Genomic DNA, 21,846 nt, shown 5'->3' with positions numbered 1-21,846 from the left:
CCATAGCAGAGCCCTGCTGGGGAAGGGTAAGAATTAAGAGAAGAATATCAGACCGAGTCAATAGACTTTTCTGTACAATATAATGCAAATTTTTGTCATCAGCATGCGTGCACCATCTTAGTGGAGAGACACCAGGCTGCTGGAACATTCCAGACTTCAGGAGGAAAGTCAAAGGCAGGATCGTGCTAAGCATTTGTTGTACTCAAAGGCAATAAATGAGTCACTCAAGGAATAAATTAGAGACCAGGTTACAAAAATAACAATTCTTTTTATATATGTTTCGAACCAAAGAACTTCGTAATCAGGTGAGTAGACTCAAGCTTAGATACTCTGCAGTTTCAGAAATCAACACTGAAATTTTCTGAGTTATCAATGTTATCCTATGGAGGAAAAAGAATGTTCTCCAACACAGGGTTAACAAGGACTTACAAAGCCAATCTCACAAAGCAAAAGTAAGTACTGGGCACTGATCAGAACAGGTCCCACGGGGCAGCACTGGGGTGGCACGGTGCAGCGATGCAGTAATGCATCGGGTGCCCAATGGTTCTCTATGGGAGTTGGACCACGTGACAAACAAGCAGGTATGTAGTAGACTTGGAGTGCTCGGGATGTGGGTGTACCTTTGGTCCTCTTCTGTGCCCAGGGGCGACAGATGCAGGGCTGTATTTAGCTGTCAGGTTCTCTCATCCGGGACCACTCAGGGTCAGAGGTCCGGCATGTTGCAGCTGCAGGTGTCGTTGAGGAGTCCGGCAGTGGCGGACTTGAGCTCTTAGAAGCCAAGGGATGTCGTTGGCACCAGTAGCCCACCTCGGCTGGGGTCGGGGGTGTGGCATTCCTATAGCGGCACACCCAGGGCATTAATGTCAAGGACAACATGTTTTCATGCACATTTTGTCCTCGGGACAAGTTGGCCCAACCCTCTACAGCACAAATCCTTTGGCTGCCAGTTAACATTATAGAGCAGGGAAAGGAATGGTCTGCAGTGGATGTAATGTGTGTCCATTTGATGATGCAGTTTTAACTTGTTTTTATGGCTCATTAATGCAAAGCTTTTAATAGGTTGAGTACTGTAAATAAATGTAAGCTCAGACTGCACTACTGACAGGTTCCAGTATAAAAACAAACGTGTACACATGTGAAAAGTGTAACAATATGAGGCTAAGTATAATACTACCGGAATGCTCTGATTAAATGCAAAAATAAATACTTGCAGAAGCTTAAATGCAAGCTTGATGTTTCTTTGCTTTCAAAAGCAAATGTTCAAATAAAAGATGCAAATAGGAAAAATAAATTGCAAATTTCCAGTGAAATTTCAGGTACCATTTCTTCGCAACATCATTTAGTAAAATGTGTTCATGCATGGCCGTAGTTCAAAAAAAATATTCATAATGGAAAATTAGTCCAACTAGTTTCGACAAGCTTATGGAAAACATGAAAATAAACAAGTTCTAGCGAAGCTATGAGGCCCAACACTGGTGGTCAGTCGTATGGCTAGTGCCACCGGGATTGTGATGGGCTGCCACAGTGATTTTTGCAGTTCTAGATTTGCTGCCCTTGCCACATAATCCATCATCTGCCACACAACCTGCAGATTTTAACAACAAAAAATAGTTTCTAGGTCAAGCAGTTCAAAAAGTTAGTAAAAATGTGAAGACGTGTTGCCACTCAATGAAAGGCCCTTCGCAAAGTTGGATTGGTCCCCTTTCTATTGTTTTTTTGCTATATTAGGGCGTTAAACTGGTACTGATGAGGTACAACCAATGCCCAGAGTGTTACCAAGTTTAAAAAGACAAAATAATGAAGTATTATTCCAAAATGTGCTGCATTATGCAGCATAATTTGGCTGTTCTTGCCACATCACTTGCTTAACCCTGCTGCATAATGACGCTCTCCTGCCGCATAATTCCAGTGGCCATGCTTATGGCTTTGTCAAGGCACCTCTTTTTTTGACATGGCTTTGTAGAACGTTATTGTTAGCTGCTGGGCCCTCATCACTGTAAAAGACATTGGCACAAAACAAAAACACACATTGACAGTAGTTGCTGGCACTGAACAAAACTACTTTTTCTGCACATATGCTTCTTATGGAAGAGCTGCGATCATTCACAGTGAAGCCAGCTGGTTGGTAGATAGAGAGTGGGATAGAATTTTAATAAAAAAAAAAAAATTACAAAAAATAAATAAACTAAAGATCTTGGTCAATGGCAGACCTAATTAGGGGCCCAATTATTAAAGAAAGTCACAGAAGTGCACTCATGGTATATGTTGTTGCATTGGTGCAGATTTCCGCATTTCATGAATTCACAAGAATTTCCAGAAGTAGACTAGGAAATCGTACTCTTAGAAAATATCTGTGAACTGTATTTTAGAACGAGTAAATATGCATGTATAGATTTGCTCACATGAACATCTGTTGTGTTTACAAGTTCACTTTCCCTCCAACCACTCCCCTCCACCCCCACCAGCCAAACCATGGAAGACATTTTACTTCTGCCCTCGTCAGGAGTAAATTTCCAACCTCTCTCAGTATGGGAAAAGTTTAAAGAGCTGGTTAAAACATGCAAGTTATTAGGTTTGCGCAGACTCAAAAGGGCATTCCAACCCTTAAACGTTTTGCTTACCGCTACCTCCAGCACCAGTAAGTAGATCTACAGAAAGATGGCAAACTAAGGAAATTGCTAGTATTTAAGCCCGATTATAGCATAATCAGAGGGACTAATATCAGAGCTCTTATCTGCCATAATTTGTTGCAGCACTACATGGCACCGAAGGGACAAGTAGATTTTTGTTTACAGGACAAGTAGATTTAGGAAGCAGCCTGTCCCATGGTCAGATATATATATTTTATTAAATGCCACACCTCTGTGCAGTGCTTGCGGAAGATGACAAATGTTATCTCACCACAACCCTGTGGGAGAGGGGGCCTGGGTGCAGAGACTGCCGGTGTCTCGGGAGAGTCCAAGATGTGAGAGACCACAATGAACTCAGTCTCTGGGCAGCTGGGTAACAAAGCTGGCACCGTGGCTTGGCTTCACCTCAGGTCGTTGGACATCAGGTGCAGTGGTTACTTCAGGTGTCGAGTTTCTGTGATTCCAGCAGCTGTAGAGTCTTTTCCCTGTAGTTTCTTCTTGCTTGGCAGGTCCGCAGCCCATGAGAAACTTCCAAACAAGATGGAGGAATTTAAAAAGTAGGTACTCCAGCTTCTCCTCCTCAGGGGTGGGACTAGCACAAAGTGGGCTAACCTCCTAATCTGACTAATGTGTCTACCTGTGCGGACGCCAAAAGTGGGGTCAGGAAGGAGGGGCAGGGGACTGTTCGGTCATCTCTGCCGCCTGGCAAGACCTGTGTCACATTACAAAGGCATCTAGGCCTTTGCAGCACTGCGGCGGGGAACGCGTCTGTGGTGTCTGAGAGGTGCCCTCTGGGTGCAGTTATTAATAAGTCCCTCAATGGCATCAGAGGGCTAATTACTGAGATGTTTGATACCAAACACCCCTATATTCGGATAAGTGATCATGTAGCTGGGGAACCCGTAGTGACCACGGGCCAGCACATGCATTTAAAATGGCTCCTCTGGTCACTTACTATGTCTGAGAACAACAAAGACATAGTAGGGGTATATCTGCTCTTGCAGTTATGCCCTCATATGTAATATAATGTACCCTGCCTTAGGGCTCGAAGGAATGCTAGAGGGGTAACTTGCATACATTACATGCAGTGTTAGGGGACATGGCACAGGCTGTGAGCCATGTCATGTTTTCAGTTTTGGGATCACCTGGTCACGCAACCTGCGATGGCAGTCTGCATAAGGTTGGTGCAGGGTTCCCCAGAGTGGTACAAGTTGTGCTGTAGTTCTGAGGGGCCCTCTTCAGTACCTAGGCCCTAGGTACCAGGGGTACCATTTACTAGGGAATTACAGGGGGTTGAAAGGCCTGGTCACACAGGGATTAAGTGACCAGGTGCCTTGTTTTAGGGAAGGGACTTTGGGGACCTGGTTAGCAGGAACCCAGTGCACTTCAGTCAAAGTTGCTTCTAAAAACCAGGGGAGGGGATTTTGTACTGCAACCACAACCTAGCTTCCTACAATAAGTATAATAACTTGTTACAACAGTGGGCTCAATGCATAAGAAACCTCCATCCTTGCGCCATGCTTTTAGCAGGTTACTAAGTATATGATTGTACTCAAGAACAGGAAAGTCAAGATATATTTATGGAGCGGAGATCAGATAGGGATCTACTTAGATCAGAGATTTAAAATACAAAAATTAAAAAAAACATCAAATGATTCAGCTTTTGTTACATTTTCATCCTCTAGACAGCACTCTTAAGGCTACCTTCAAGAGCAGTTTGCGAACACAAGCAGCACATATCCAGCACCACTGTGCAACTCAGACCACTGGTGAAAAGATTAGACTCACCTTCTCCTGATAGATCTCCAGATAAGACATAGTGACTTTGAAATTCCAGTGGGCGCCAAAGGAACTGTTCTCTGAACGAGTCATCTGAAACAAGTCCTTCACTGCTCGGGGGATGATCCCAGGCTGCTCTGGACTGCCAAGCATGGTGTGCGTTTTACCTGTGAGGAAACCAGAACACACTGTAAGGACTATTATCACAGATGTTGCCATGTGCAGGACTACCCATGAACCCTAGTAATGGACCTAGATCTGGATTGGCTATACTGAGGGAGATTATGCATGGTGATTCCATGACGTTTGTAGGAAAGTCATTATATGGCATTGTTACCCCCACTTTTGCCAGCTATCGGTGTGCTCAGACTGTTTTCACTGGGATCCTACTAACAGGGACCCCAGTGATTGTGCTCTCTCCCTCCAAATTTGGTTGCCTAGGACCTTTGTGCACTCCACAATTGGCATACTTGTGTCCCCTTATAAGTCCCTAGTATATGGCACTAAGATACCAAGGGCACTGGGGCACCAGAGGTCCCCCATGAGCTGCTGCATGCATTATGCCACCCATGGAGGCCCATGCAAAATGTGTCTGCAGGCCTGCCGTTGCAGCCTGCGTGAAAAGGTGCATGTACCCTTTCACCACAGGTCTCTGTAAGTCACTCCTATGGTAGGCCCTTCTAGCCCAAAGGGCAGGGTGCAGGTCCCTGTGTCTGAGGGCACCCCTACATGCAGGGGTGTCCCTATGAACTCCAGTTCCATTGCACTGGATTTCGTAAGTGCTGGGAAGCCATTTTACCAGTGTACTGGACACAGGTCTGTTTCCAGCTACATAATGGCAACTCTGAACCTGGGCATATTTGGTATCAGACAGGTCAGAATGATAAACTAACCCCCTAACAGTATTTGGGTGTCTTGGTTTAAGTTAATTTTGCTTTGCCTTATGTTATACACCTCACCGAGGGGGAAAACCTGCCAAACCTGCCTGGAAAGGGGCTGGCAAAATGTATGCAGCAGGTTTCACTTGGTTCATTCCCTAACCTTCCACCCCCCATGATTGAGACTTACTTAGTTATGTACTTGAATGTGAACGGGCTCCTAGACCATATTAAGAAAGTCTTCCAATTTGTGCAACGGCAAAGCCCTAAGGTCCTGCGCCTCCAGGAAACCTGCCTACAGGATCACCAACTCCATTCTGTAGCCCGCAGGGAATATGACAGAATATAATCACATGGGGGTATGCAAGGGTCCCGTGGGGTGGCACACCTTCAGCACAGCATTGCCACTAACTGTAACCAAAGTTACAAGTGTGACCACCATAAAAGAAAAAGCCAAATCACCGACGTTGAGGTATCAATACTAACTAGAAAGTGAGGCCCCAGATGAAGCAGACTGAAACAAGACAACAGTTGGTGCTCGATAGAGCTACACTACACCAGCGCTGCATGAAGGAGACCTTTAAGTTTTGGATGGTGTCTATTCTAAATGGGACATGCACCTAAATCTCACGCATATGTTAGGGTACTCTACACGCTGGTCCACAGGCCAGAGTGCAGCTCAATGGGGTGCTGTGCGTTGGGTTCAAATCAGGAGGGGCACCAGGCAAGGATGCCTCACTCTCCTCTGTTTGCATTGGCCATAGAGCCCCTGGTGGTCTGGATCAGGTGCAACGCCCAAGTTTGGTGGGGGTTTGAGTGGGGCCTGGCAATGAAGGACTGAATAGCACTCTACGTCGACAATGTCTTACTGTTTCTGTCCCACCCAGCCGAGATGGGACCCAGACTCTATATCTTGAAAGTGTACAGGGCAGCCTCTGGGCTCAAGGTCAACTGGAACTAATACCTGCTGGTCCCTTTGAGGGGCAACAGCGGAGATTAAGCCTGACAATCCTGTATACCAATACACTGCGTTAACTTCTAAAATCTGGGCATATACATCTCTTGGGAACCAGACATTACATGGAGTCTGAACCTGCGGCACGCAGAACCTGTGAGTACATGGCAAGATGGAACGAACACCCTCCTCACCCTTCTGGGCAGAAGAGCACTCTTCAAAATGCGGATCCTACCAAGACTTCTGTAGGTTCTTCAGAATTATTCACTGCACATTCCACATGCTTGGTTCAATGCTGTATTGGCCATGGGACACAAATTTATATGGGCTGGTAAGGCAAATGAGTTTGTGCAGTATACAATTAGGTCCTGGCCATAGTTATTACAGAAAAAGTTGGAGATTCTTGTTCTAGGATTTCTGACCTCACAATAGAAGGTAAAACAGCAACTTAAACAAATATATAAATAATTAGTCACTGAAGACAATCTAAACAGATTATGCGTCTGGCATCAGAATCTCCAGGTTGAAATACCTGCCTGAAGAGCTGGACTTCTCTTATTAAGGCCAAATCTGCTTCACAGACAACTGCTAAATTCCAGCTGTCTGGAAGGGTCAGCACAACAGATGTGACAGCCTGAAGAATTTAATTCACCCATGCTATTCGCCCAGAGAAAGAACCTAAAGATATTTGGGCCAGACGCAGCATTATCTTCTATCAAAGAAGGGCCAGCATGCTTTTTTTCTTACCAGAACCTGCCTTCTAAATGTCTGGATGTCATTGGAAATTGTCCTATGCCATAGGACTGCCCCAGTTCAGGGAGGGCTGCAAATCATTCAAGCCCCCCAAAAAAAATCTAAGATCTTGCAGTCTTACACTCACCGCTGTCCGTTTACTACACCAAAGCAGAGGCCAGATTTCCAATGGACAACAGTATGTTGGTGCCCTTACTAAAATCGTACTGCACAAGCTGTATGTAGGAATATGGGCTCCCCAATCATTACTTAAGTGATGCATAGCAAGAAAAGGCATTCAAGCCATGGCCTTCTTAGAAGGACAGAAAGTCACTTGACTTTATTCACACAGAAAGAATGGGCACTTCATTCCCCATGGGCGGTGAATGTGCACAAGATGTATTTGGAAAGCATATTCCAGTCTGAAGTCAAAACCCTACCACTGCCAAAGGACGTCAACATCGCAGAGGCCATCACCGAGAGCGGACCCAGCTGCCCTGATTTTGCATTTTCTTTGTAGGTCCACACAAGAATTGTGGGCACCTGGACACCGGAGCACCAGACGACCAAAACGTGTTGCACCCAAGCTCCATGACAACCAACTGTGTTCCCTTGCTCCCGGGACCACCACTGGCTGAGCCCCCCTACTGAGAGCACCTGGACTTGACACCTTCCCCCCCCCCCCCCCCCCCCCCCCCCCCAAGTCACCCTCGGAAGCCTGTTTCTACATGCCACTCCTCCCCCCTCCCCAAGCCAACTGTGCAGTATGCAAGGCACCCAACCCATCCAGCACCTCTGCAGCCAGACAACCTAGAACAGGTAAAACTGAACTGCTGGTTCTTGAGACTTTGTCCTCCTAAGACATAAAGGGGGCCCTGAGAGTTGACTGAAAGGATCCCCAGTGCAGTAAAAGTGATTTATCCAAAGGAAGTCCCTTTAACGCATAAAAGTGCATTCAAGTAAATTATTACTTACTGTCAAAAAATTGATACACTGCAACAGTACTTAGCTTCTTAAAAAGGTAACTAATTATATATATATATATATATATATTTTCTTCTTGAGTGTGTGTGTCACATTTATTGGCTGTGTGTTCTACAAATGCTTACCACTACCCTCTGATAATCCTGAACTGCTCGCCCACACTACCACAAAACACAGCATTTGAGATTATTACATTAACTCCTGTAAACCAAAGGATCGTCTGGACCATCTGCATAGCGTCTCCTTATGTTCAGTACACTGCATAGATAGCCAGCTTTATACAAAGGGTAAATCTACAGCAGGAGGGGCTCCTATAGTTAACCATTTTACAGGTTTTCAAGTTTAAACATCATCACTTCATCCACAAAACAGTATGTTCCAAGATCTTGCTTGTTGATATTTAAGGGTCCTCCTATAACTCAAGCTGGATATGTGCATAGCCAGAATACATTTGTAAAAGGTAGTCAGTCGCATTTGAAGGTTTGTTATAGAGGGGCATATTTACAAGTTGGATTGATAATGAACAGAAATTCATACTTAGCCCAGGGGTCACTGGGCGACAAGGAGTGCTGCAACATAATCAAAAGCCTGATACAGTTTCCTGTTCACATGAAAATTCCAGCTGTTAGTAATATACACCTGCTCCGGTGGGTCCATAAGCAAACACGCTGGCATTCTGACCATCAAGGAGATGAGAGAGGATTGGCTCAACAGACCGAGAATAAACCTCTTGCTGGGTGCTGTCCTCACCGTAGAAAGCATCAAACCTGGAAAACAGAAAAATTTTAAAAAATGAAAGTGTTGAACAAAAACACCCAACTAATTAACATATGAGGGAGAAGCCTTTCAGTAAACCCCCCCTCCCCCCCCCAGCATCGCTTGACTACTCTCCAACAGCTTCCATCTGTGCAGCAGTGCCCTCATCCAAAAACGTTTTTAATACAAGTGGGAATATAGGCCAATTCAGTAGCAGAGCACACTGAAAAACAACGATAAGATGAAACTTACAAGAGCTATGGTAGAAAGGTCAACCTTCCAGATGGAAATTTTCTACGAAACAGCCATCAGGCACATTTTTTTTTTTTCATTTTTTTTTTTTTTTTTTACTAGTCAGGCTGCAACACACTCAAAGTCCTTTAGGGTACAACGACAATAAAATACAGCATTTTATAAGATGGATGCACTGGTGAATAACCTTACCCTTCCTCCCTAAAGAACAAGTTACTTACAGTCAGTAACGCTTTTTCTGGTGGATACAGTAGCTACCTGTGGATTCCTCACCTTATGAATTCTCCCAATGCGCCAGCATTGGACAGAAGTTTTCTTCCTAGCTCCCCACGCCGGCGAGGACGTCATAATTGCACGGCTCCGCAGGCAACTCTGTCTGACATCATTGTGGCAATAGGAAGTCTTCGCTAGCATGCTAACATCAGTTTCACCATTTTTTACATGCCTTCGAGGCGAACAGGTGAATACAGACCTCACAAGAACCATATACCGATCCAAATATAAACCACAATATCCTATAGCAACACCAAAAACATATATAAGTTCATGATAAAAGAAGTCTTGGTATGACCAGACAGGCAATGGGGAGGCGGATGGGACAGAGGACTCCACAGGTAGCTACTATATCCACCAGAGAAAGCGTTAAAGAGGGCAAGTACCTTGTTCTTCTGATGGATACAACTACCTGTGGATTCCTCACCTTATGAATAGAATCTCAAAGCAGCCCCGCACTCGGAGGAGGGTGCCCGACTGGTCAAACCAAGAAATCCTGCAAAACAGAACGTGCAAAATGGCCGTCCTGCCCAACTTCCGAGTCCAAGCAATAATGCTTCGCCAAAGTGTGGAGGGAAGCCCAAGTTGCGGCCTTACAAATTCCAACAACTGGGACACCTCTAGCCAAGGCCGAAGTGGCAGACTTAGCCCTGGTGGAATGGGCCCTAATACCTTCAGGAGAAACCTTGTTTGCTAGCGAATAACAAATCTTTATGCAAAGAATTTCCCACCTGGAAATAGTTATCATGTAGACGGCTCTGCCCTTCATCTTGCCACACATCCAACGAAAAGTTGATCATCAACTCTAAAGTCTCTTGTCCTCTCAGTGTAGAAACTCAGAATCCTTCTTGGATCCAAGCGATGAAGTCTTTCCTCCTCCGATGGATGGAGAGGAGGGTAAAAGAACAAGAGTGTTATAGACTGACCCATGTGAAAGGGAGTGACCACTTAAGGAAGAAAAGCCACACTGGTTCTCAGCACCACCTTGTCAGCATGAAAGGTTGTAAAAGGAGGTTTCACACTAAGCCTGAAGCTCACTCACACGTCTAGCTGACGTGATAGCCATTAGGTAAACTGTTTTTAAAACTAAAAGCCAAACAGTGAACCCATCAAAAAAGTCAGAACCAAATTCAAATCCCATTGAGGCATGACAAACTGAGTGGGAGTAAACTTGTTAGTCAATCCTTTAAGGAACCGAATAACTATAGGGGACTTAAACAAGGAAGGCTGATCAGGAAGGCAAAGAAAGGCAGGCAGCGCTGACAAATAACCCTTCAGTGTCACAACTGCACAACCCTTCTGTGCCAAAAAAAGGGCAAAAAGCAAAATATCAAACAAATGGGCCCTTAAGGGATCAATTTGCCTCTCTCTACACCAAGTAACAAATTTTGCCCATCTGTTGGCATAGACAGTCTTGGTGGAGTGTCACCTGGCCAATAAGATAACATCCAATACTTCTGGAGGAAGGGAAAAGGAACTCAGATTGCCCCATTCAATCTCCAGGCATGTAGGTGCAGGCTCTGGAGGTGGGGTGTAGAACCTGCCCCTAGGACTGCGAGAGGTGGTCTACCCTGTAAGGGAGATAGAGCGGTAGGCACAGTGAGAGTTGGAGAAGGTCTGTGTGCCACACCCTTCTTAGCCAATCTGGGGCTATTAAAATGACTTGAGCGTAATCTTGGCAAGTCTTCCTCAGAACTCAAGGAATCAAAAAAGTATTGGGGAGTTGGGGGGGAATAAAGTAACTGGTCGCACCAAGACACCTCAAACGTGTCCCCCAACGCCTCCCGTCCCGGATACTGGAGGCCGCAGAACGACAAGCAGTATGCGTTCACATGAGTGGCGAACAGGTCTATCGGTGGAAATCCCCACATCCGGAAGATGTGAAGAACCAGGTCTGGATGGGGAAGCCACTCGTGATCGGCCGAGAAATGCCCAAGGAGACCGCACGTACATTGAGAACTCCGGCCAGATGGTTTGCTACTATGCAAATACGATGCTCATGTGCCCAGGACCAGAGCCTCTCTGCAGAGAAGGTACGACCCTACTCCTCCCTGCTTTTTGATGACCCACATCTTAGTAGTGTTGTCTGTTAAGACCTGACTGACTGACTGAGAAGGGACAGGAGGAAGGCCTCAAGAGCCAGGCGTACTGCTGGTAAATTTTAACAGACTGATGTGAAACATCTGTTCCACTGGAGACCAATGACCTTTGAGCTCCAAGTCCCCCACCCTAGAGTGGAAGCATCTCTTATGACCGTGGCCACCGGAGGTGGGAGACAAAACGGCCTGCCTTGAGAAAGTTTGCCGTCCACAGCTCACCACTGTAGATCCACTGCAGCATCTCTGGAGATCGTTATTGACTCCAGAGATCCCCTGTGTTGAAACCACTGCTTGCGGAGGCACCACTGGAGAGCCCGAATGTGCCAACATGCATGAGTTACCAACAGAATGCAGGAAGCAAACAGACGTAGGACCATGAGGACTGGAACGGCCTCTCTATTCTGAAACATTGGAATCAACGCCTGAATGTACACGAAAAAAAAAAAAAAAAAAAAAAAAGAAGCGCGAAAAACAAAAAAAGAAAGAAAGAGGAGGAGGAGAGGCATGATTCAGTGTGTCCAGTACTGCCCCTATGAACAGGAGCCAATGAGAGGGCTCCAGGTGAGATTTGGACACTTACTGTAAAGCCCAGGTTCAACAACAACTGGATTGTCACCTGCAAGCGATGCAGCACGAGCTCTGGGGACCCAGCTTTGATCAGCCAATCGTCCAGGTAAGGGAATACAGATAGTCCCTTCCTTCTGGAGGTCCGCTGCAACCACCGCCATCACCTTCATGAAGACTTGAGGTGCGGAAGTAAGACCAAAAGGAAGGACCGCAAACTGGTAGTGTTGCGACCCTACCACAAACCGGAGATACTTCCTGTGCGACATCAGAATGGGATATGAAAATAAGAATCCTGCAAGTCGACAGACACCATCCAGTCTTCCTCGTTCAACGCAAGAAGGATCTGGGCTAGGGTCAGCATCTTGAACTTTTCCTTTCTGAGGAACAAATTCAAAATCCTTAGATCCAGGATAGGCCTAAAATCGACCATCCTTCTTGGAAATCAGGAAATACTTTGAGAATAACATCCCTGACCCTTCTCCTGCTCCGGAACCAACTCCACTGCACCCTTTAACATAAGGACCTGCACCTCCTTTTGAGGTAACAGGAGATGATCTTCCATGCAAGACAAATAATGGGAGGGGGAAATTCCCGAAAAGGAAGGGCATAAACTTTCCCCACAATATTCAGCACCCAAGAGTCCGATGTGATTAACTCCCACGCGTGGAGAAAATGAGATAACCTCCCTCCCAACCTCCCTCCCTCCCTCCCTCCCTCCCTCCCTCCCTCCCTCCCTCCCAACCTCCACGGGAGAAAAATGGCGTAAAATGGAGAGAAATCTAGGGCTGCTTTCCTTGGTGGGACCACCCCCAGAGGAAGGTGATGAAGCAGAAGGCTGCTGAGTGGCTCCTCGCATCCTAACCCACCCCCGACATGTATAAGATCAGTAGAGAGGGTTGGCAGGCTGCTGAATGTTGGATTGTGGCCTTCCATGGAAAGGGGACCCCTGGCCAAAACCCCTGAACCTTCAAAAAGACCTAAAGTGTGTAGACGATGAAGCTTGGAGTCCCAACGACCTTGCAGTAGCCCTGCTGTATTTAAATAGTTCCAAATCAGAGTCTGCTTTGAACCCAAACGTCTCGCCATCAAAAGGAAGGTCCATATGAGTAGCCTGAACATCCGTGGAGAAAACAGAAGCCCTCAGCCAGGCATGCCTCCTGGTTGCCACTGAAGTGCCCAATCGCCCTGGCAACCAAATCTGCAGTGTCCAAACCAGATTAAATCTGCTTTGGCTGCCGCTTGACTGTCCAAAAGGAGTTCAAACTGCCCCTGCATATCCTGAGGCAATCTTGGCTCAACAGCTCTTGCCAAGTCCATCAGGGTATGGATATACCTCCCCAGCACACACAGAGCATTGAGACACCTAAAGGCCATACTGCATGAGGAGAAGACCTTTTTAGCTGTTTGCTCCAAACGCTTAGACTCCCCATCTGAAGGAGTCGCATGGAAACGAACCAGGAGCCGACCCCGCAGAACAAGAGGCTTGCACCACGAAGCTATCAGGCATTGGATGCTGTGACAAACTGCAGATTCCCTGGAGCAACTAACTCCTAGCCACAGTCCTGGAAACCGCTGGAGACATGACAGGCTTCCTCTAAATGTCCAGAATGGGCCTCATTAAAAGGGAGGAAAGGCTCAGAAGATGTAGCCGATGTATGTAACACCTATGTTAAAAATGTTTGTCTTCGCCTCGGATGCCCGCAAAGGAAGGTCCAAGAACTCAGAAGCCTTTATTACACTGTGGCAAGAAGTTCCCTCCGCTGTGAGGTCACCAGGGGATGAGAAATCCCACTCAGGGGATGTATCTGAGCTGCATGCAGAGTCTAGGCCCTGAAATTTACCCATAGACTCCGGAATTCCTCCTTCCTCCGGAATTCCTCCTTCCTCCAACAGATGCCGCCGATACTCCTGCTCCTCCAATAACCTCAAGGCCCTTCTCCTCAACCTCAGTCTGGACTACAAACGCGACATAGACAGAATTAGTCGGCTTAGATGAAGCCGGTTTCAAAGAAGATGGATGCTCCGGGAGAGGAGAGGATGCAGAGACTGTGGGTCGAACGGGATCCTTCTGGCACCAACATAGACTCCATCAGCATCATCATAAAGCGTGGCAAAATCATCGGCAGAGAACCAGCACCATCACCAGGATAGAAGGGTACAAATGGAGCCTGCTTGTACGGTGCCGGCGAAGCCAGCGTGAATGCTAACAAACCAGTGGGACCAGCAGGTGCACCAGAGGGCGGCCATAGATCTGTTAAAAACGCTAAACATAGCATTGAAGAACGCGGATGGATCCGCTCCCGGAGTCAGAAAGGCAGGAAACCTCTGCTCCTCCTGAGGCGTCTGAACCGACTCAGATGCCTACACACCAGACTCCTGACCATAAGTTGACACAGGAGTAAACTGAGCCGTAGGGTTCACCAGGGACTCCGAGACTTCAATAAAGGCTGGCGCCAGAGAATCCTGTGGAGTCACCATAGGACTCATCTCCCACACTGCACTGCACCGTCTCAGAGGGGACAGAGACTGATCCCTGGAAGAACGGCGTGGAGTCGTGCTGGCGTTGCTTCTTATGCAAACCAGTATCCCTCGCCTTTAATCTTCAAAGACATCTCTACTTCAAGGCCTTCGGGTTCATCTGCTGGTAGGACACGCATCCCTCCACATTGTGGTCCGAGCTCAGGCACCACAGGCAATTCTCATGAGGATCTGTCAGACATGTAACGCCCGCACTCATAACAAGGCTTAAATCCTGATTTTTTCAGCAGAGACATTGTACCGCTCAACAATTCCTCGAAACAGTAACTGTTCAAGATGTAGGAAAAAAACTTTAGTGTCGAAGGCACGGATAAAAAGGGGAAGCGACGTCGGCAAGACTTATTGCCACAATGACGTCAGTGCATTGCTAGCTCTATTTTGCATCATGCATTCCTTGAAAAAAGACTTTCAAGGTTTTCACTGCTGTAGGTGAGTTTAAAGGTTATACAAACAGTACCCAATTTTAACAGGTTTCTGTTACCAATATTAGGCCGCAGTCAGCTTACATTGACAGCTATTCTTCTTGCTAAATAATAGTGCATATGTATTATGTGAGTGAAACTTTCCCTGTGCTCTTTTATTTTTCCATTTCTGGAAAATCATCCTAAATAAAGCCTCAACTGTGTTATCTGTAAGAGTAGAAACTGTGTTGGCTTGCAATGCTCAGGGTGCTTTATATGTACATTTCTAAGTTTGCCTGCTGATGTTCTGTATATCTTATTCTTTAGCTGAACAAATCATTGTACAGCTGTTTCATAAAATATCAATTTGTTTCTTTAGTTATGCATAACCCAACCAATGAAATGCATTAGGAAGTAGGTGTCTCTAGAAAGTATTTTATTTTTATTTAAACAGAATATGGACTGTTTTATGCAAGTGCATTCGTGCTACCCTAACCAGGTTATAATCACTAGGAAATGCTTGTAACGTCTGTACCTTGAAAAATTATAAAAGCTACTATATTTTGGAGAATAGCCAGTCGTTTGGCTTACTCTGGTGCTAGTCTGATTATTGATTTATACTATATGGCTTTCAAACTGAGCAATCATGATTCAATGCAAAGTAGTAAGGGGGAAAGCAATGAAATCCACCATTTTCTTGGGCAATGCACATCAATTGTAAACCTGAGAAATCTTTGATATCTGTGTGACCCTCAGATCTTGGAGTGTCCAGGCAAGACATTTTTACGACGTTACTAAAAAGATGGTGTCAAGAAAGAGCAGATTGGTGAGATAGATACCAAAAGATTGTGGGAGATGTAACGTAAAAGGGGTTTGGATCGTAAGGAAGGCAGCAGAAAGGTAAACAGGCAAGTTAACAAGCGTGAAACCGCAGAGAAAGTCACAGTTATCAGCGGAAGGAAAAGAGGGAGGAAAACCTTGACAGTGACTGGTTAACTTTTGAGAACAGGGACAGGGGCGAGCCTGCTCGCAAATATAAAAGCTTATATCCAGACCTCACTTAGGCAAAAGTTGACAGGTTTGAATCAGACTAGGAAACTGGCCAAGCTCCGGTACAAAGTTGGGCTCATCAAGATAAGACCTCATGTTGATTTAGAAATACATTGGAAACAAAAATATGCAAACAGTTTGACCCTTAACTGACACCAGGGGTGAAGGCCTCTGATTTATGGAAACCCTAGGACAGTGGTTCACAACCTTTTGACTTCTGTGGACCCCCACTTTATCATTACTGGAGCCTGGGGACCCCCACTGAATCTTTATTGGATTCTGGGGCCCCTCCACAGTCATTACTGAAAGACCTAATCTGTTAACGTTATTTAATTTTCTAAGCAGTCGCGGGCCCCCTAAGGAGGCTTTGAGGGCCCCTGACCACTACCCTACGAAGTTTAATGGACTGCATTACACCATCACGGGGGGTGCAGACCCCCACTGTGCAAACCACAGTACCAATGAAAATAGAAACAGCAGCAAAAAGAGAATATACTGTGCTGATTGTGCCTCTTTTGGAATGGAATACATACTGGGAATTGACATTTTGAAAGGAATGACTAGCTGGGTGATGGTTATCAGTTTGGAACAAAGAGTTACTTTTCACTGGCAGCCACGAGAGTGGGTCGTTTAAAAAAATTCCCCCAGTGAAGGTGCCCCCGGCAAATAAGAATTCATTTGAAAACAGTACTGCATTCCTTGAGGGCATGAAATAAGTGAAGCCATAAAAGACATGATTGAGGCTGGTGTGATAGCTCCAACTACTACTGAACAGAACAATCCCCTGTGGCCAGTACAGAATGACAATTGATTACCGCGAGCTGAACAAACATACACCCTCTGACAGCTGCGGTCCCAGACACCATCTCTTTGATTGAACAAATATAGAAACAAACAGGGACATGGTATGCCGCCATTGATATTACCAACATGTTCTTTTCTTATATCCCTGGCGCCAGAACGTCCGGAACAATTCTCATTTTCACACGGTAGTGACAGTTTCTTACGTCATCTGGGCCAATGAGGTACATAGATAGTCCCACTATCGGTCACTGGCTGGCAGGTGGCAGAGCACCTGGATGAAGTATCTGTCATTCCAGGTGTGCAACTGACCTATTACATTGATGTGATGATTCAGGGAGCGACGGAAGAACAGACGCAGACTCAGTTGGAGAGAGTGGTGGAACTCTTGCAGGGTAAGGGGTGGATGATTAACAGATAAGACACAAGGACCATTTCAAAATGTGAGTTTTTTAGGCATTCATTGGAATCAGGGACACAGAGGTGTTACCTCAAGTGAAGCAAAAGATTAGAGTTTGCCACACCCCGCACTAAGCAGGAGACAGATTTATTGGGTTGTTTGGTTGTTGGAGTCAGCACATCCCTCATTTGAGTCAGATTTAGGCCCCTCTGTACAAAGTGACAAGGAAGAAACATGAGTTTGAATGGAGTGAAGAGCAGCAGTGTACTTTTAATTTGGCAAAGCAAGCAATTCAACAGCCTTTAGATTTGTGGCCAGTGCAGGAGGGAGACACTGAGTTACATGTAACTGTTCAGGGACAATATGCAAATTGGAGTATGCGGCAAAAACAACGAAGGACGAGGGTGCCCCTGAGGTTTTGGACTACAAAACTACCCGACTCTGGGGAGCACTATATCCTTTTGAAAAAACAACTTTTGGTCTGTTATTGAGCTCTAGTGGATACTGAGCAAGTAAAACTAGGTCATAATGTAATTCTGAGGCCTGAAATACCAATCACACAGTGGGTGATGAGTTCACCTAAATCTCACCGTTTAGGACATGCACAAGAGGTTAGTATTATATGATGGAAGTGGTATATACAGGACACGGCTCGAGTAGGGCCGGCAGGCACTGCAGCCCTACATGAACAGGTGTCACAAGCCCAAGTACAGGATGAGGAGACGGAGCAGGAGGCACCAGAGGTAAAAGTCGCCAGTGAGATGCGGTGCGACATTTGAATCATTGTCCCCGGAGAATAGGAAGCATGTATGGTTTACTGATGGTTCATCCAAATACGTGGGTACCAAAACACATTGGAAAGAGATATCATAATTCAGTTAACAAAAAGTTGCTGACCACCACAGGAGAAGGGAAAAGTAGCCAATATGCAGCGCTGTGCGCTGTGTATCAGGCTCTAAAGCAGGACCTGCCTGGAATTTGTCATATTTTACACTGATTCTTGGTCCACTGCCAATGGGTTAGATACATGGCATGCACACAAAGGAGGTTTGGGGCAAAGAGTTGTGGCAAGAAATTTGGGAAGTGTTAGAACAAAGTACAATTTACCACATGGATGCTCATTGTCCCACTGGCTCATTAGAATGCTGGTTCAATTCCCTTGCAGACAATGCTAAAATCTCAGACCGAAGTGGCAATACAGGATTCTGACATGGTGAGGATGGCTAAATGGGCGCACCAAAAATTTGGACACCTGGGAGAAAAAGCCACTTACAGGTGGGCAGAGATTAGAGGGAAGCACATTCCGCTAGATTTTATAAAAACTGATTTTGCAATGTCCTATTTGTCAGCACACACAACAGATCTGTCCTGCAAACTATCAGAGGTCATTCGGGGAGAGTAAAGTTACCAGGACCCATGTGGCAAATTGATTACATTGGACCACTACTGATTAGTCGCGGGTGTCAATACACCTGCACCGTAGTGGACACTTCTACTCTTGGTACCCGATTGATGTACCTTGAAAACGTGCCACTCAGCACAATACTGTCAGAACTTTGGACGTGCTAATGTTATACTAAGGAGTACCACTCCAGGTCCAGAGTGACAATGGGTCACACTTCAAAGGCAAATTGGTGCAGGACTACTGTTCTCAGCACAATATTGAGTGGATAGATCATATCCCTTATTATCCACAAGCCTCAGGACTGAATGAGAGTTACTGAAAGCCCAATTGTGAAAATTATCTGATGGAACTTTGAAAAATTGGGGAGAGCATTTAAATGAAGCCCTTCAGATCCTGAATAACAGACCATTAACAAATGCTGAAACACCCCTGATGCAAATGTTAATTCTAGATTTGCAAATACAACCCCATGTGGCCACCAATACCATCACGTACTGGGAAAACAAACCTGGAGCCTTAGCTCCTTACAGAGCCACCCCCAAATCTGCAGGTCTTGACTTATTTGCTTTACAAGCTTCCAGAATGAAACCACGAGACATGGCACTGTGAAACAGGTGTCTGAGTATAGATTCCCCTGGAGCATTTCAGATGGATTGCTCCCAGATCTGGGTTGGCCCTCAAAAGGTATTCAGATTTTATGTAGATTGATTAATGTAGATTACCAAGGAGAAATCAAAGCTATTCTGTTAAATAGTGGAGAAGCTGATTTATTCATACAAATCGGAGACAGAATTGCCCAACTTGTCATAATTCCAGTGTAAGGACGATTGGTGAGGAAGGGGACTGCCCCAGCCTCTTATTGTACGTGGGAAGGGAGGTTTTGCTTCAACTGACAAAAACCCTGGTGCTAAAGTGTGGGTGGAATCCCCAAATGGCCCTGGAGAAATTGTAGCAAAGGGCCCCAATAATGTCCTGTTGATCATGAAACCAGGAAAGAAAGAAAAAAAATGGGAACATATTCCACCCGATAAGTGTTATTTGTGAGAATGATCATACTGGTTTCTTTTACCACTTTGCACAACACCTTTACTGCACCCAAATGACAATACTTGGATTCATTTGGGGCAGACCTTCCTCCACAGATCTGACTTCTGCATGGGCACCATGAGAAGCACTGTGGATGTTTTGTCTACGTGTTTGATCGTCATACCAACAAGCATTTTGTTAGAAATTTTCAATGCCACTAACCAGGATAAAGATGTGCAAAAACAGGACATGTCCCTATGAGCATTGTAGGGACTGTCAGGAAACAACCGATGAGAACTGGGACAATCTCATTCAGATAATTACATACATTACTACCGGTGACGTGTTTTGCTACATGTCCTGCAATTCTCGTGATGTTGGAAAAACCATTTAATTGAGTGCAGAAAAGAAAAACATCAACTTCTCAAAATTTACCGTGGGAAACACAGTTTTGTGCTTTTACCGAACGGACAGACATTGTAAAAACATGACAAATTACATGGCTTATCTAGTGACTGCTGCCAGTCACATTAAACACGTTAAGTTTCTAGTTGGCTGGCTGTTCTCGTGTGGAAACTCACTTTTACCTTAATTCCAGCTAAGATTACAGGAGGGCCATGTACTTTTACACGCCTAGGACTCATGTTTCCATCCAACTCTATACATACTCGTTATCCTAGAGACACTATGCAATTAAATGAAGCTTGTGATTCAGATATTCAATTATCCCAATCAGAGTATCTAAGCTTAAGTCTTTCTATTGTAGGCGTGCCTGATTTAGCTGTATACAATACCAGGGTAATTAATAAGCTAGCATGTCTAATAGTTAAAAACATTAACCATTCTTCTATTGCTTTATCTGAATTTTTATTAGATGGGCGTGGCACTCGAAAAGCTGCATTACAAAACAGGGCTGCTATAGACTATATTTTGCTAAAACATAATCATGGTTGTAATGAATTTGAAGGCATGTGTTGTTTTCTAAAGCTATCCAGGCCCACATTGATACACTACATACGTTAGTGAAAGGGGTAAAACCGGGTATGGATCAGAGATGGTGGGATTGGTTGTTTCAGTGGTTACCTGATTTTGGACAATTAATCACAGCTTTGGGTGGAATTTCTGTGGTAATAGCTCTTATTATATCATGTTGTTGTGTACAATGTATTCCTGATCCGTTTGCAATGTTCTAGACCGAAAAGTCGATTTTAAACCTATAGGCTACACGAGTCACTGTTCAGAGGGCAGACCGTAGTGATTTGTGCTTTGACCACTGACTTCGTGTCGCACCACTTTGCACTTGGATTAGCTGTCCACCATCACATTAGCAGTCACAAGTTGCAGACTCCATTTTGTATTCAGCTTAGCCTTAGTCGCACTTTTAACGTGGAGGTGAAGCTATCTTTCTGTTTAAAACAGGTTTGCTATTTCACGTGTCTGCTTGTTTTCTCTTCTCACCAAAGGGCTAGGACATAACGTGGAGGAGTCAGTCACTAAGATAAGAATGTACTAGAACAGTGATACTCATAGTACGGCCCGGGGGTCGCATGCGGCCCTCCTGACCTTTACATGCGGCCCAGCAGCACTGGGCTGCTCTTAGCTAGACTCGGCACCAACATTAAAAACATGTAAATAAACAGGCAAGCATTTATTTAAGGTGAGTTGAAGGTTAAGAAGAGAGATAAGAGAGGGGTTCTATACAATGTAACATCAGAAACACCTTCATTTTTAGAAACATGTTTGAGACAAAAATGTAAAAGCATGATCAAGTCTGCTCAAAATTCAAAAGGTGTATTTCATTAACACGCAGAAACTTCACCTTAGTTCACCAGATTATATACATCAGTGCATTGAAGAAATATATATTTTCAAAGTGATAATTTTCTAACCAGAATTTAGAAACATTCACTTCCCCCATCTCCCACCCCGACAACAATGCCTTTGGTGAGCTAAGAGGCAAGTCAGCTATGTGCACTCTTCGGTGGCCTAGGTCTCAATTATACAAAAACATTATAATTTATTAAATCAAACACAAAAAGGTTTTGTGCAGCACACATCCTAAAGTCATGGGAAGTCCTCATATGTGATAATCAGCAAAAAGGAGAGAAAGTGAAATAAAACATTTGCTTAGGATCACACAGTTTGGTTAAGTGGAGAAGCCTTGATTATTCCCAAGTTTATGGTTTCACGTTGTGCTATTCAGACACTAGAAGTATAGCTTTGCGTCCCTTACACCCATTTTACTACCAACCCCCGACTGCCACCCTGCTGCCATCAGTGTGGCCCTCCGTCACATCAAAGACCAAACTCTGTGGCCCCC

General features: G+C 45.1%; 1 protein-coding gene across 1 annotated transcript in view; it reads right to left on the bottom strand.

Annotated features, from left to right (window-relative positions):
- KIF22 (kinesin family member 22) overlaps positions 1-21,846 on the bottom strand; it is a 136,180-nt gene that overhangs the window by 86,419 nt on the left and 27,915 nt on the right. The window contains exons 3-4 of the mRNA XM_069244087.1: positions 8,598-8,725; positions 4,419-4,576 (exon numbers count right to left, since the gene is read on the bottom strand). Coding sequence (XP_069100188.1) covers positions 4,419-4,576; positions 8,598-8,725 — 286 coding nt within the window. The remainder of the gene's footprint in view (positions 1-4,418; positions 4,577-8,597; positions 8,726-21,846) is intronic.

The sequence above is a fragment of the Pleurodeles waltl genome, chromosome 7 (assembly GCF_031143425.1).
Source record: "Pleurodeles waltl isolate 20211129_DDA chromosome 7, aPleWal1.hap1.20221129, whole genome shotgun sequence".
Classification (NCBI taxonomy): domain Eukaryota; kingdom Metazoa; phylum Chordata; class Amphibia; order Caudata; family Salamandridae; genus Pleurodeles; species Pleurodeles waltl.
This window is presented reverse-complemented; position numbering and strand designations above follow the sequence as displayed.